This window comes from Erinaceus europaeus, chromosome 20 (genome assembly GCF_950295315.1).
Source record: "Erinaceus europaeus chromosome 20, mEriEur2.1, whole genome shotgun sequence".
In the NCBI taxonomy this organism is placed as follows: Eukaryota; Metazoa; Chordata; class Mammalia; order Eulipotyphla; family Erinaceidae; genus Erinaceus; species Erinaceus europaeus.
The window spans coordinates 15,936,020-15,952,897 of record NC_080181.1 but is presented as its reverse complement, the minus strand read 5'-3'; the positions used below and the strand labels follow the sequence as shown (position 1 = coordinate 15,952,897).

Genomic DNA, 16,878 nt, shown 5'->3' with positions numbered 1-16,878 from the left:
TACAGTGCAAAAGGACCCAGGTTCGAGTCCCCAGTCCTTACCTGCAGGGGTAAGGTACTGCAAAAACGGTATCATCTGTTTCCATCTACACCATGCCTCAGCCTTGCGTGAGCTTAATGTGCAGCTTGGCGATACGAGAATCCGGCATGAAGCCCAGCCAGTCTATCTTGGCGTTACTCTCGATCGCACTCTGTCATTTCACAAACATCTCATAAAAACTGCAGCAAAGGTGGGCGCGAGGAATAACATCATTGCAAGACTGGCCAGCTCCTCATGGGGCACGAGCGCTTCCACACTACGATCATCCTCTCTGGCATTATGCTATTCCACTGCAGAATGCCCCGGTATGGTTCCATAGCCCCCATGTCCACTTGGTCAATTCCAAATTATATTCCTCCATGAGGATAATTTCTGGAACCATCCGTTCCACCCCGGTTCCATGGCTGCCAGTTCTTAGCAACATCGCCCCGCCAGATATTCGTCGAGATGCAGCATCATCTAAGTTCATTTCCCATGTCTACGCTCGACCGGACCTGCCAATATACGCGGATTATCTTCGCCCACCCTGTCCAACGCTTGACATCTCGTCACCCAATCTGGTCCCCTATGCCTACACTGAACTTCTCTGTTCCAGACTCTTGGAAACAGAGCTGGCAGTCAGCTGAGGTAAAGAACAAACACCTCATCACAGACCCCTGCAAGCGTCAACCCGGCTTTGACCTAGCACGTTATGATTGGGCCCTCCTCAATCGCTATCGAACAGGCCATGGCCGGTGCGCCGCTATGTTCCACCGCTGGGGAGCCAGAGACGACCCGAACTGCCCCTGCGGCTCCAGACAGACTATGACCCACATAGTCAACGACTGCCACCTCTCCAGATTCAAAGGAGGTCTCGAAACTTTACATCAGGCTCAACCTGATGCTGTTGACTGGCTATGGAAGAAGGGCAAACGCTAGAAGAAGAAGAACCTGCAGGGGGAAAGCTTCACGAGTGGTGAAGCAGTGCTGTATGTGTCTCTCTGTCTCTCTATCACCCCCTTCCCTCTCAATTTCTGGCTATCTCTATCAAATAAATAAAGATAATAAAAAAAGAAGAAGAAAGGCAAGAATCCTGTAGGGCTGAGTGGTGGCGCACTGGTTGAGTGCATCTAAGGACCTGGGTTTGAGCCCTTGGTCCCCACCTGCATAGGGAAAGCTTTGCAAGTGGTGAAGCAGGGCTGCAGGTATCTGTCTGTCTCTCTCCTTTATTATCACCCCCTACCTTCTAGACTTCTGGCTGTCTTTATGCAATAAATAAATAAAGGTAATTTAAGAAGGTAAGAATCCTACAAACCTCACAGTGTGATTGGGAAGGTTAGGTGAGGTCAGGGATGGGAGTCACATACAAGTCAAGTTCAGACCACTGCTCTGGGTGACACTTCACCTTCACCCTGTGGTGGTTTCTTCTGCTCTAGGCTTACCTGGGGTTGGAGTGCTGATGCCTTCAGGGAACTCTGGGACCACCGAAAGTGTCATATCATTATTATAATTTAGTAGCCATAAAACAACTGTGTGTGTGTGTGTGTGTGTGTGTGTGTGTGTGTTTAAACCTCCATGGTTCTTGCTGGGGCTTGGTGCCTGCACTAAAAATTCACTGCTCCTGGAGGCCATTTTTTCTATTTGGTTGTCATTGTTATTGCTGTTGTTGTTGGATAGGACAGAAAGAAATTGAGAGAGGAGGGGAAGACAGAGAGGGGAAGAGAAAGACACCTGCAGACCTGCTTCACTGCTTACGAAGCGACCCCCCTGCAGGTGGGGATCTGGGGCTTTGAACCGGGATCCTTATGCTAGTCTTTGCACTTTGTGCCATGTGTGCTTAACCCGCTGCACTACTGTCTGACCCCCAACCAACCACCTTTTACTGGCACTTGACATTTCAAAAAGGGGCTTAGAACCATCTTGCTTCTTGTATCAATTTGATGAGGCAGCCCTGCTGCTGTTTTGTCATGTGGAAACAGCATCAGAAAGGTCAAGCCACTCGGCCAGTAACAGAATGGGCTTGACATGCACTTCTGCAGTGTTCCCAGTGCCCCTTCCCTCTAAGAAGCTGCTGCTTCCATCCTGCTCCCTGTACACCCGTGTGCCTAAGGGGAGTCCTCAGCGGCAGGTGGACAGTTCCTGCAGGGAGGGTCTGCACTTCTGGACTTTTAGACTCCCCCTTGGGGTGCCACCTTGGCCTACACACTAGAACAGGACTACAAGTAGCCTGGGAGGCCTCTGGCTTCATTTCTAGAGGCTGGGAAGGTAGCATGTGCTGGCCCTGAGGCCCTGGGAGGGGTCTGGTGGGTTCCCTGGAGCAGGTGGCTCTGCCGGAAGCTGTCCCAGGAGGCCTAGATAGGGGGGATTAATGACAGGAAAGTAGGGCAGGCAGGTCAGTAAATGTTTAATTGCTCAGAGCTTGTGGCAGGGGAGAGTGCCTATCTCATGGGAGAGGAGAGGCTTGGGGGGTGATGAGCATCAGGCTGAGCTGGCACTGCTCTGCTCACCCTGTGCTGGGCTGCCCTGAGAATGTCACTTTCCACCCAGTCTGGCTGCTCGCTTTCATCCCCTTCACCCCCTCCAGCACCTGTATGGGTGGGACATGGACTGCGGATCCCTGCAGTTTTGGAGACACAGGGGTTGAGTGGGAAATGACTATCCCATTTCAGAAGCCACTCAGCACATAAACCAGCTCTTCCAGTGATATAGCAGCTGGCTCCCATGGAATAAGAACACAGTAGGTGGTGGGGTATGTATGGCAGGTGAGCGATACAGAACACAGGCAGCACACAGGGCTTGCATGCTAGAGTTCCAGGTTTGAAAACCGGTGCCACCAGTAGCCAGAGCTGAGCAGTGGTCTGGCTACAGAAAGCACTGGAAGCAGAAGTCTGGAGCAGTAGGCTCACACATGGCCCCTCCTGAGCCTGAGCTCCAGCCTTGGTAGGAAGTGGGCCCTTCTATCTGCCTGTTCTTCCCTGACCCCTGACTTGCCCCTGTGCCCCTGAGGTTGCTGGCCTCCTTCAGTCCTGCTGTGAATCTCACTTCCCAGTGGAGGCATCTGTCCTCCTCTTCCTATGAGCCCCTGCCCCCACCCCGCCACAGAGCCCATGGCCTGCCTACTGCTGCCAAATCCCTAGCATGGGACTGGTGGGGTGCTGCTCCTGGTTTCCCCCGTCCTGTCCAGAGAAGACAGGCTGAACCCCACAAGGAGGCAGGTGCCTGAAATGGGGATGGGAAGAAGGGCTTCATCAGGGCCCCAGCCACGCTGTTCCGAGGCTGCTGTGTGTTAGGGTTCTGCACAGTCCGTGCTCAGTGGGGTGAGAAAAGCTCAGAGCCAGCCGTAGGCAGTCAAGGGGCAGGACCAGCACCAGCGGTACCCTCAGCCTTTCCCTTGGGCAGGGTGAGCGGGGGCAGGGGAGGCTGAGGCCACAAGACTCACCGTCCTCCTTGGTCTGGATGTAGAGCACGCCGCTGCGCACACCATCGCCCGCCTGCGTGTAGGCCAGCACCTGCACGCTGTAGTTGGTGAACTTCTCCATACCACGCAGCTCCACCCGCTCCCGGGTTGTGGTGATGTTCTGCATCTCGCCCCACTCTGCCAGAGGTGGACAAGGTGCCTGAATGTGGCTCAGGCCCTGCACCAGCTCAGCCCAGCCACGGTCCCTGGCCCATCCATGGCTCTAGGCCTTACACCAGTCCAACTCAGCTATGCCCCTGGCCCAGCACCTGCCTGGTCAATTTAGCTATCGCCTTTGGCCCTGCACCAGCCCAGCCCAGCCAGGGAGTCAGACTTGGCCCAGCTACAGTCCCTCTTGCATCAGCCCAACCATGGCCCTTAGCCCTGCACTGGTCTGGGTTCCTGTCAGGCCTGCTCTACTGGGCTCAGACACAACAGCAGATGGCAACTAGGGGCCCCACCACCTCAAGGTGCATTCTGGGGACAGACACTGCTCTTGAGATTTATTCTCCAAATGGCCCTAGAGCAGAAATGGCTTGGTCCCAATCCCAGCCAACCTTGGACCAACTTTAATTTAATGCCTCATGTGCATGCGAGGATGTCCCCCTCAGCCTCTGGGGGGAGGGGAGGGTGCTCCCTGCCCTCCCCACCCGTCTAGGTAGTCACAGCCCCCTGCTGGGAGTGGTGCCAGGAGTCACAGCCTCCTTCCCCAACCCTCCCCTCATGAGTCATCTCTTCAATAAAGCTTTGCTGAGACCCTGCTTGAATGTTAATGGTTCCTGGATGGACCCCTGAGGGTTAAGGCCACAAAGGCTTAATAGCAACAGGTTATGCTAGGAACACAAGCTATTTTTTCCTAAGTACCACCATCTAGAGGCAGGTGGTGTCCTCACACCAGAGAAGTTACTCTGTAGATCTCCATTGACCCTGGACCTTGGTGTCCCCCACTGCCAGCAGACTCACCACCATCCATGTAGAGTGACCAGAAGATGACCCGGTAGCCCTTGAGGACACCGTTGAGGGTGCTGCGTGGGGGCTCTGACCAGGTGATGACAGCCACGTCGGACGTGATGGACAGGGCCCGCACATTCTCTGGGGGCTGGCTGGGCACTGCATGAAGAGGGAATGAGAACCCCAGGTCCAGTCAGAGGGGCAGCACACACACAGTCTGAATGTCCCTGAGGGGTTTCAGGTTCCACATGAGGCAGGGCCTCTTGGTTTGACAGGCCATGAGAGTTAGGGCTGGGTGGGGGTGGTGGCTGGAAGCAAACAAGGCTATTTCCCAGATGGTCAGGGGGTTGATAAGTGGAGATCTTACAGACTTGGCCCATGCTTCTTGGGTGGCATTCCTAGTTCTGGGGTCCATGGGAGGGCGTGTGGTTTGCCATAAGGTGGCCCAAGTCTGAGCCCCACCACCACATGGAAGTGCCATAGCGTGTGTGTGTGTGTGTGTGTGTGTGTGTGTGTATGTGTGTCTGGTGCTGTGGTCTCTTTCTGGACTAAAAAGAATGAAAAAACCAGTCCAAGACTGATGAAATCATGCATGTATAAGGCCCTGATTCTGCCAAAAATCAAACAGTGCCTTGATGTGCTTCTAGTTCTGGGCAAATGTCAGGGGTGATGATGATGACATCAGGTGTGAACTCCTAGGAATTCACCACTGGGCACTATGGCCCAGGAAGCACCCCCTATCCCCACCCCAGCTGAAGTCCCAGGACTTGGCATCCCAACTGTTCCTTGAGGTCTCTGGGATTCCTGGTCTGAATTGAGGGCTGCAGAGGCATCTGGCTAGGCTCTAGGGATGCTTGTGTGCTCATTTGAAGCCAAAGGGAAGGGGAAGAAAGGAATCTCAACTAAGTCTGCAAACTGGGAAAAGAGTGTCCCCAGTACCTGCAGGACTTCATAGGCCATGACACCTTTGTCCTTTGCCCCTGCATAGGCACACACCCAAACAGCTCCCGAGGTCCGTCCACCTGTCCATAGCCCTCTCCTCTCAGAGCCTCCTCGGAGCTCACCCAACGTCCTGTCTACCTGCCCCCTCCCCCCTGGAATGTCAGGGCTCTGATGCACGTGCACTTTCAGAGATGATCGAGGGCAAGGACACCACCTGGGCTAGGGAGAAGGTGGAAGCCACTTCCCAATGGAGCCAGGGCCAAGGGAAAGGCCGTGCCTGCTTGGCTCTGATTGGGAGAAGGGAGGCCCAGGCTGGATGGAAGGTAATTAGATCCCGTTGCCCCACAAGAGGCAGCTCTAATTTTTATGAGCATTTAAATGATAATACATCATCCTAACGATCCTCTTTGAGAAGGATTATTGTTTCATATTACTTAGGTGTAAAAATATAAGCACCATGTAATTAGGGACCCACTGTAATAAACTAATACAGATCGCCCGTTCGAACAAAATGAAGGTAATATAATTATGGAAAAGACACTACTGCTAAAGCAGGGGCCCTTGAATACCCCAGGAGGAGCTCTAATATTGCCGGGAAACGATCAGGAGCTGACAGGCTAACAAGGACCTTAATTAAGTATGAAAAACTGCAGAGCGAATACTGCGGGAAACTTTCTTCCCCCTCCCCGCCTTTGTTTTGGAAAACGCCTGCACAGTTACTCCAGGCTCTCTCTGGTTGGACACTCCTGTCCCCCAAAGCAAGGGGGGTGGTTGTCCAGCTCCTAAGAGTGAGACAGTCGTCTCCAAGGCCACTCACCGTCCTCTAGGGTGGTGGCATTGATCTCGCTGGATGAGGGCCCCGTGCCGGCCCGATTGAAGGCCTGGACCACCACCCCGTACTGGGCAAACTTCTTGAGGTTGTCCAGGGTATAGACCTCACTGTCGCCTGTGGCCTTCATCTCCACGATGCTGTACTGCCCGTTGCTGCCGGGGCTGTTCTCTCGGTAGCCGATCTGGTAGCCCCGGATGACGCCATTCTGCAGCTCCTTCTTGGGTGCCTGTAAGTGTGGGGGACAAAGACACAATGATGCCTTGAGGTGAGGAGTTGGAAACCTAAGTCAGGGGCCAAGGAGCGGATTGGGGGGAGAGAACCTGCCTTGCAAGGCCCTGAATTTGATCCCTGGCACTGCATCTAAGTAAGAAAGATAATAACACACTTTGCAAACAGTGGAGTGATCACTCTCACAAAAAATAAAAGCCCACCAGGGGCAGGAAGATAGTTCACAGGTGGAGCAAAGGGCTCCTGTACCTGAAGTTCCAGGTTTGAGCCCAGCATGACAGAGTCTAGAGCTGATTTCTCTCCTATATAAAAAACCAAACAGAACCAAAACCCCAACACCTTCAGGTCTTGTCACTCCACTCCTTGCACTTAAAGGGCTCCCACGTACTCTGGAGAAAAAGTCAGAGTCCTCATGATGGTCCCTTGTGATCTGAGCCCCTTTGCTTCTCAGACCCATATCCTATTTCCATGCTTCCCGGGCTCTTGCATGCTATCTGCAGCACCCCATGTGATGGGGCCACTTCCATGGAGAGCCTCCCAGCTAGCCTCTTGCTGAAATGCTCCTGCATCTCTGTGTGCAAGCCTGCTCCCTGCCCTCTACCTGCTGCCCTTACATCTCTTCCCCATGATGCTGAGTATCACCTGACACTTGACACATTTTGCTCAAAAGCCTGACTCGAGTGTATGACTCCATGAAGACATGCACCAGGAGGATGAGGAATGTCTGGTTTGTCCACTGCTGGACCTGAAGTGTCTGGCATGATGCCTGGCATGCAGCAGACCCTCAAAATATATTCAATGAATGAATAGGCATACCACTTGTCCTGGGATCGGGCTGTGGAACAAATGAACTAGAAACAGAAGAAGCCAGATGGAGAGGGAAGTGAGTAACTGGTGTGAATAGAAAGAGATTTCTAAGGCACCACTTCATACCCACTAAGATGGCTATTATGAAAATGATTGCTGGTGGGTTTTTCACTGCAAGTGGAGGTAGTGAAGTGGAAAAAGTGTTGGACTTGCAGGCATGAGGTCCTGAGTTCAAGCCCTGGTGTCATGTGGTACAGAGTGATGTGCTGCTTCTTTCTTCCCACCTCTTTTGTAAGTAAATCAATTTTTTAAATATTTTTTTATATTTATTTTATTTATTTTCCCCTTTGTTGCCCTTGTTGTTTTATTGTTGTGGTTACTGACATCATTGTTGTTGGATAGGACAGAGAGAAGTGGTGAGAGGAGGGAAGACAGAGAGGGGGAAAGAAAGATACCTCAGACCTGCTTCACCACTTGTGAAGCGACTCCTCCTGAGGTGGGGAGCCGGGGCTGGAACTGGGATCCCTAGCTTTAGTCCTTGAGCTTTGCGCCACATGCACTTAACCCGCTGTGCCACCGCCTGACTCCCTAGTAAATCAATCTTTAACAAATAAATAAACGGCAGCCTGTGAGTTGGCACAGTGTATAAATATAAAGTGTTAGACTCTCATGCATGAGGTCCCAAGTTTAATCCCTGGCATTATACATGCCAGAGTGATGCTTTGGGTCTCTCCTACTCTCTCTCTCTCATTAACAAGTGATAAAACATTTTAAAACAAACAAATAAATAGCACAGCACTTTGGGTAATAGCCTGGTGGTCTTCTGAGAAGTTAGACTTGGAATCAGCATGTTATCTCACACTTCTCCACTTTGGTAAACACCCACAATGACTGGAAGCAGGAGCTCTCATAGATATTTGCTTGACCACGGTCACAATAGTCTTACAACAGTCCAAAGGTGGAAGCAACCAAGCCTCCACTAATGGTTTGAAAGACAAGCCCAGGCATTCTCCACATGCAGTGGACGATGGCTTTGACTCTAAGAGGAATGGCATTCTGATCATGCAAGGACGGGTCTTGTAAACATCAGGCCGAGCGACACAAGGCAGACACAGAGCAAGACAGGTCGCTTGACATGACTTCTAGGAGGGAATTGGAAGAGGTGGGTCCTCAGGAGCTGTGTGGAACCCTGAAAGTGTCTGGGATGGATAGATATATTTAGTGCCACCAATTCATGTACTTACACATGGCTGTGAACCAGGCCTTATGGAAAAAGAAGTGTATGTTTCACTACAGTGAAGCAAAAAAGGGTCTGTGACTTTGATACAGGCCCAGCTGCTATTGGGGAAGTACAACTGGGCTGTCCAGGGAACCACAACCAGGGCTGGGAGTGAGCTGAGGGGCAGAGCCTAGATTTAGCGCTGAGGTGCAAGGGCAGGTGGGTAAGGCTGGTGGGAAGGCATGTCTGCATGTTCCAGGCTCTGGCTAGACTGTTGGGAGTGATGGGCTAAGTCCAAGAGGCCAGGGGAGTGGCAAATCCCCGGCATGGTTCTGGGGGTTGAAGAGTATGGTCTCACAGCCCTCCTTCCAAGGATGAACCATGGAACACAACCAACATATCTGTCTCCCTCTCCCTCTCCCTCTCCCTCTCCTTCTTTCTCACACATACAACCTACATGGCCTGTCTCACCCAGAACTACAAGCACACACATCCAGGCCCATTGGAACAAAGATCCGAATCCACACACCTGCCCATTTCCTGACCCAGTTGTACCCATGAATAGGAAGAGGCTCCTTCCATGAGGGGGCCTGCCTAGCTAGAGATTGAGTGCAAACACCCACCCCAGTGCAGATTCAAACAGCTGTAATCCAGAGTTTAGAAACAATGGAGTCAATTTTAAAAGCCCACCTTGTATTGTACCAAAAATTAAAAAAAAGAAACAATGAGATAAAAAAACAATTAAGTTAGTAAAACAACCCCACTTTTAATTCAATGAATGTTTCAAATGAGCTGCTTTCTTAAGCTTACTATTAACTCAATAAAGTTAAGTTTTTAATTTAACATAATTGTTTTGGATTCACTAACTAGGTGTGTGTGTTTAATTGACTTAACTTGTTTCCCGTGCCTGAACGGCGTTTCTCCCTGGACCTGGGCAGGCCTGAGTGCTCCTTTGTGAGTGGCTGGGTGACTGTGTTTGGGTCGTGTGCCTGCACACACTCACCCAGACATATGTTTTAGACGCAAACAGACTCTCTAGGACTCAGTGCCTATCCTCACACTGGCGCGTTTTCTCATGTCCACACTGACATGCACTCTGATGTGCCTTCCATAACACAACACCGGCACACCCAGAGCTGGGCATCACACAGCCTCTGATCCCATCAACTCACACTGCCAAGGTGCACTGCCAGGGTCCCATGCACGCATGCATTCATTTATCTGTGTCCATGTCCTCACTGTGCATACGCCCACACACCCATCCATGTACCCACACTCACCTATGTAGATCGATATTAACATATCTATACAAATATCGACAGGTCGTCCCTCTATCCTCTTACATCCCTTCTCTCCCCTCTCTCTCTCCTGCTCAGTCCCTTACTCCCAACAGGCAAACTCAGGATTTAAATCAATCTTAACAATATTTCTCTGAAGCATTAAGAAATCAATAGCACTGACTGCAAATTTATGTCATAGAGCTGGGGCGATCTGTCTCGCGGAAAGAGTCTTAAAGTGAAGTGACTTATCTTTCAAGTGAATCTTTATTTTTCATTAATCTGTTTCTCAGGGTGGAGAAAAAAACCCCTGAGAAGTCAGCTCCAAATTTATCGATGGGCTGGTTCACTCTGAAGTTCTAGCTTTCTAATCAATTTCATTTTTCATTATGAAGCTTTGGAGATATAAATCTGATTCTGAATCTTTATTGACCTCCAGGTCAGTGCTGGTAGCCTAAGTGTCTAAGTGGTAGCCTAAGTGTATGTTTTGCATGCACTCTGTCTCTCCTGCTTTCCCCTTCCTGCCTGCCTCCAGCTCTTCCTAGGAAGTGAATCTAGAGTTTGGATGAAGAGAGAACTTAGGCAGTGCGTTCTGAGCATCATCTCTAGCTTCTTAAAAATAAACTTTTTTTTTATGGTGCTGGGGCTTAGTGCATATGTGATTTAACTTCTGGCCAACTTCATTCTTTTTTATTTCAGGTAGAGAGACAGAGAGAGAGAGACACCACAGTTCCAGTGTTCCCCTCAGTGCTGTGGTACTTGTTTTGTGGTGCTGGGATTGAAAGCTAGATTGTGTACATGGCAAGGCACATACCTAACCAGGTGAGTTATCTTCTGTCTCTACCCCTTTTTAAAAATATTGATTTGATGAGACAAAGGTAGATAGACAGTTAGACAGACAGAGTTCTGTTCAGCTTCAGCATATGCAGTACTAGGGAACCAAGCTGGGGGCTTCAAGACCACAAGTTCTATCTACCACTGAGCTGCAGCCTTGAGTACACCCCTGGCTGCCAGCCTCCGTATCTTTCTTTCATCTGAAAATATTTATTTTATTTTTTAACAGGAAAGATAAAGACCAGACCACTGCTCAGCTCTGGCTGATAGTGGTGCTGGGGATTGAACCTAGAACCTTAGAACCTAAGGCAGCACCATTATGCTATCTTTTGCAGCACCATTATGCTATCTCTTTGACCAGACTTTGTTTCTGAGGCAAGTCCTGGGGTCTGGGTCAGAACCTGGAGGGAAAGCTGGGCTCCAGGTGTCTCCCAGGTGGCTGGGTCTTAGGAAGCACTAACTGTCCAGTCCCTGCCCCACTTCTAGCCTGCTTATTTCTGCAAGGAGGGAAGGAGCCAGGCTCCGCATGTGCACCCATGTGCTGTCTCTTCCAGGAAAATATCTTAGGCCTTTCTGAACTTCTCTCAGTCACAAGCCACCTTTGCTGCAGAGCTGGCCATTCCAGGACTGTTTTTTTTTTTTTTTTCCAGTTCAGATAGAAAGAGACAGAGGGGAAGAAATGACAGGGGAAGATGATGAGAGGGCCCTGAACCCCAGGACCTGAGGGGGAGGGGGGAAGGAAGGACATTTGGAAGAGAGACCATAGTGGAGTTCTTCCAGCTCCATGGTACCTCCCATGTGGTGCTAGGGTGAGTTTGGACCTGAGCTGTGTACATGTAAGGTAGGCTCTCTTCCTGCTGGGCTGGCTCTCTGGCCCAAGCCTGGTTTCTGAAACACTCAGAAAGGAGAGTAAAACACCAGGACTTTCCCCACCAGGAATTAGAATCAGAGACTGAACTTGGACACTTGATCTCAGATGAGGCCCTGCCTGAGCCCCACAGTGAAGGAGGAGAAATGCCAAGACTGCAAGCGGGAGCCCTAAGGAGGCTGTCTGTGGGGTTGTGGGAGCAGACTGGGCAGGGGCCCCAGAGCCCGGGTGAGAATCCTGCACATACTGCTACTTGTATGACCTTGGTAAGTCACCCCCCTCCTCTGCTTCTTCTTCTTCTAGCGTTTGCCCTTCTTCCGTAGCCAGTCAACAGCGTCAGGTTGAGCCTGAGTAAAGTTTCGAGACCTCCTTTGAATCTGGAGAGGTGGCAGTTGTTGACTATGTGGGTCATAGTCTGTCTGTAGCCGCAGGGGCAGTTCGGGTCGTCTCTGGCTCCCCAGCGATGGAACATAGCGGCGCACCGGCCATGGCCTGTTCGATAGCGATTGAGGAGGGCCCAATCATAACGTGCTAGGTCAAAGCCGGGTTGACGCTTGCAGGGGTCTGTGATGAGGTGTTTGTTCTTTACCTCAGCTGACTGCCAACTCTGTTTCCAAGAGTCTGGAACAGAGAAGTTCAGTGTAGGCGTAGGGGACCAGATTGGGTGACGAGACGTCAAGCGTTGGACAGGGTGGGCGAAGATATCTGCGTATATTGGCAGGTCCGGTCGAGCGTAGACGTGGGAAATGAACTTAGATGATGCCGCATCCCGACGAATATCTGGTGGGGCGATGTTGCTAAGAACTGGCAGCCATGGAACCGGGGTGGAACGGATGGTTCCAGAAATTATCCTCATGGAGGAATATAATTTGGAATTGACCAAGTGGACATGGGGGCTATGGAACCATACCGGGGCACAGTATTCTGCCGTGGAATAGCATAATGCCAGAGAGGATGATCGTAGTGTGGAAGCACTCACGCCCCATGAGGAGCTGGCCAGTCTTGCAATGATGTTATTCCTCGCGCCCACCTTTGCTGCAGTTTTTATGAGATGTTTGTGAAATGACAGAGTGCGATCGAGAGTAACGCCAAGATAGACTAGCTGGGCTTCATACTGGATTCTCGTATCGCCAAGTTGCACATTAAGCTCCTCTGCATAGGTGCTTTAAAGACCAAGCTGTAAATCTGAAGCAATATCTAAGCCCGGAGGGGAGCTGTTCCTGTGGCTTTTTTCCTGAACCACAGAGGAGGTGAGAGGGAGGAGGAGGAGGAAGAGGAGGAGAAGAAAGGGGAGGAGGAAGGGGGAACACTGGGGAGCTTGCTTACCTTCCAGGTCACTTGGATACTCTGTGAGGTCACTGGCTGCAAGGTGACATCCATGGGGGGTCCATCAGGAGCTGTGTAGGGGGTGGGAGAGTGGAGGAGAAACCATAGTCAGGAGTCAGGTGCAAGAAGGAGAAAGACCCTGAGTCTGGCTGCTGGGCTCCTGAGCTGGGGGTGGGACGGGGTTCAGGGAGAGGACCGTCAAGTACTCTGAAGCAGAGAAGCTTTGTTTGAAACTATCAGGGGCTTTCACATTCTCTTCTCCACTATTTGCCAAAAATACAGCAAACAATGGCAATGACATACTAATCCTGACCCAGCAGGGTGGTAACACTTTTTCCTTCTTTTTATTTTTCCCCTGGTAGTGCTAGGGGCTTGCACAAGCTCCCTGGATGACTTTTTCATTCTTTAAATTGAATTTACATAGAGTCAAAGAGACACCTCAGCACCATTCCACCATCCATGGAGCTTCCCCAGTGGCACCCATGGTGCTCCCATGTGGAATTAGATGGCAAGGTGTGCACTCTACCAGTGTATGCGCTTGGCCAGCTCAGGGTGGCAAAAACATGTTTGTCTGTTGTTGTTTTTTGTTTCCCCCACTAGGGTTACCCTGGTGCTTGTTGCCTGAATGACTCCACTTTTCCCAGTGGCCATTTCTTCCCCTTGTGTTTTAAGAGAGAGGGAGGGAGAGAGAGATAGACACAATCAGCACAACTCTACTGCTCATGAAGCTTCCCCCTTGAAGGTCCTTGTACATGCTAACATGTGCATTCTACTGGGTGAACCACTACTGACCCCAATAAATAATAATAATAATAATAATAATAATAATAATAATAATAACATTTGGTAAGGACCACCACATCATCTGGGGCCCTAGTTAGGGAATCCTTGAATTCTCACACAGATATAATGGCTTTTATCTCTAATAAACCCCTCTCTCCACCATCACTGGTCAATCCCATCAGGAACATCATCATAAACCCTCTTGTGGGCCTTCCCAGGACCTTATCCTTATTGTGGAATAGCAATGGGAGGGACTGCCCCACTCTCTGAAGGGAGGCTGGGTCAGCCTACTCTGCCACTCAAAGAAGACTGGTCCTGAAGTGAGTGCAGCCTGCAGCGTTCCCAGATGTGACCATGAGCTGCGAGCTCAGACTGACAGGGACTCAGAGGTTATATAAGTTCCTGTGCTGAACAGGAATATATATGGGCGCTAGGTCAGATGGATGGGGTAGTTAACTTTATTCATAAATTTTCTTCAAGTTTGGGAGCTACTCTCTGCCCTAATCCAATTTTTCTGGCCCTTTTCTCAACTCTGACACCATCTTCCCAGACAATATTTTTGTCCAACTCCATGGTAGCTATCAAACTCAAGCAACAACTATGAAAGTCATGGGCCCCTTAGAACATGCCTAAAAAAGAGTTCCTAGCGTCTTTCCACCCTAAGATCCCTATTCTCATCTGCTCTATTCCTACTTTTTGGTTCCTATTTATTAATCATTTTGTCTTGCTTTATAACTTATTGCTTTTCAGCCATCGCATTGCAGATGCTCTCATGATTCCATCCTGACTTCCCTGGGTAGTCGACCTCAACAATGTGGCCCAGAACCTCACCTCTCCAGAGCTCTGCCCCCCCAGCAAAAGAAAGAAACAGGCTGGGGGTATGGATTGACCTGCCAACACCAATGTCCAGTGGAGAAGCAGTTACAGAAGTCAAAACTTGCACTTTTTACACCCCCAAAAGAATTTTGGTCTATATTCCCAGAGGGGAAGAAATGACAGGGGAAGATGATGAGAGGGGCCCTGAATCCCAGGACCTGAGGGGGAAGGGGGAAGGAAGGGCATTTGGAAGTAGTAATAGGTGTGGCTGTGATGTGGAAGGGAAGAAAGGGCAAGACCATAGGGGAAAAAGGGCAAACATATATAAATATGGACAGATAATTATAGAAATAATAGTCAACTCATATCTGCAATTTGGGGAGAACTATTGTAGCTTCCAATGAAGGGACTGGGGATCCAGAATCCTGGTGGTGGGAATAGTACACAATTATACCCCTGTTATCTTACAATTTTGTAAATCAATATTAAGTCATTAATAAAATTTAAAAATATGTTTGCTAATCCAGAGTGTACCTGAGGGTAGTTCGTGATAAGAAATCATATACGTCAATCTTGGGAGAGCACTGGAAAACAATCTGACTTTTTTGATAAAGGCAGGGACGTGTTCTCTGAGGACTCAGTCATTCTACAGGGGCCTTTGTCACCTAGAAGTTTCCATGAACTTGTGTGGTTGCATAAGATTCTCACAGCTTCAAAGCACAAACCACCAAATGCCCTGCTACTGTGGGATGGACACACAGACTGATCCATCACTGGTGACACAGCCAGAGGCTGCGGAGCTCACTAGGCAGGGCACTGTGCCATAACACTGGCATCACATGCGAGGTGCTAGGCGACAAGGGGTAGCTCTGATGTCCCTGTTTTTCTCCCTCTTTCTTTCAGAATGAAAAAAAAAAAGATCTAGTAATTCCAACAGGACACTCAACAAAAATAAAATTGAAATAAGAAAGACAAGAATATATCCAGTATGACTTTGTGAATATGTTCTATTGGAAAGCAAGCAAAAACAAGCATTATATAGTTTATGTGTACATAAATTGTGGTGACAGTATTTAAAAAACAAAACAAGAAAGTTAGGGTCCTGGTTCCTCTGGGGAAGGGCAGGAGCCAGTCTGGGAAGAGGTGGAAGGGCCTCTGGTGTGCTGGCACTTGATATGAGTGTTGGTTATTCTAGTTTTTACTCTGCTATTACTTGTACAGTTGCAATATATGCTATATATACTTTTTGTGTTATTCTATATTTCTTTCTTCTCCCCCCCCTCTCCCAGAGCACTGCTTAGCCCTGGTTTATGGTGGTGCTGGGGACCAAGCCTGGGACTTTTGATGCCTCAGGTCTGAAAGTCTTTTTTTTGTATACCCACTATGTCTTCTCCCCAACCCAAATTATTCTATATTTCTCGATAGCTAACACAAGCACTAGAAATAATGAGGAAAAGATATATCACTGAAACTTGAAAACAAAATCTCATGATAAAGGTCTTATCCAATAATCCAGGGCATTACACATACCATGAAGGGATGTGTAACTATATCCCTGACATCGTATAAAGCACTGTTAAGTTACTGATTTAAAAACAATTTTTTTCTTTTAAAGAAAAGAAAGCACTCCAAGGCACCGATAGGCCATTCTCTGCAGCTTCAGTGTCCCTGTCCTTTTCAGACTGGCTGGGCCTGGGCAGTGAGTCAGTACCATGGTCAGCTCCCTAGAGCCCAGAGCCAGCAACCACACATGCAGAAGGGCAGCTGCAAGAATGGCCATGGATCCAGAGGCAAAGGTAGGCCCAAGACAGTACTGTGGGAGTTCTCCTCCGCTCTTTACATCACAAACCCAAAGCTGGTGGCGGGGGTGGATGTGGACCCTGAGGCCCTGGGCAGGGCTGCAGGGCCAGTGCTCACCAGCTTCTTCTGTGCTGATGGTGAGCTCCTTGCTGGGCTCACTGCGGCCAATCTTGTTGAACGAGTACATCCGGATGCTGTACACAGATGCCGGGTGCAAGTCCACGATGTTGGCTTGGTTGATGGTGGGGGAGATATTGCGTGTGGACTGTTTGAAGTCCCAGGAATCTGGAGAGAAGACGACACCCATTTCAGAGCACAGCCAGGCCAACTCCAGGATTCCTCCCTGGGCTCAACCATCAGCCCATCCTGGTCACAGAGCCAGTGCCCACAAGGGGTCCAGCTTATATGAACTGTAGTGAGAGGGCATGGGCCTCAGGAAGATCACAGAGAGGGTCCGGGGTCTGCTCCTGGAAATTCACAGAGATGAGGGCTGCCCAGCGATGGGGAGCAGCTGTGGGAAGCTCAGCCAGACTCCTCTGTGCCCAGGACCAGCTCAAAGTCCAGACAGGGATCTGACAGATGTTTCCCAAGGTCCCTGCCAAAGGCACCATTTGCTTCTGTCTCAGAGGGTCTGAGTGTCCTTCTCGTGTCTCACACCACCTCAGAGACCTGCTTCAAGTAGGAGACCACCTGCCCTCTCATGGCCCCAGCACAAAGTGG

General features: G+C 49.9%; 1 protein-coding gene across 3 annotated transcripts in view; it reads right to left on the bottom strand.

The window, feature by feature from the left end:
* Positions 1 to 16,878, bottom strand: part of DSCAML1 (DS cell adhesion molecule like 1) — a 309,373-nt gene that overhangs the window by 28,165 nt on the left and 264,330 nt on the right. For all 3 annotated transcript variants that reach the window (XM_007522968.3, XM_060179994.1, XM_060179995.1), the window contains 5 exons: positions 16,276 to 16,443; positions 12,760 to 12,830; positions 6,186 to 6,426; positions 4,439 to 4,585; positions 3,458 to 3,613 (listed from right to left, as the gene is read on the bottom strand). In XM_007522968.3, coding sequence (XP_007523030.2) covers positions 3,458 to 3,613; positions 4,439 to 4,585; positions 6,186 to 6,426; positions 12,760 to 12,830; positions 16,276 to 16,443 — 783 coding nt within the window. The remainder of the gene's footprint in view (positions 1 to 3,457; positions 3,614 to 4,438; positions 4,586 to 6,185; positions 6,427 to 12,759; positions 12,831 to 16,275; positions 16,444 to 16,878) is intronic.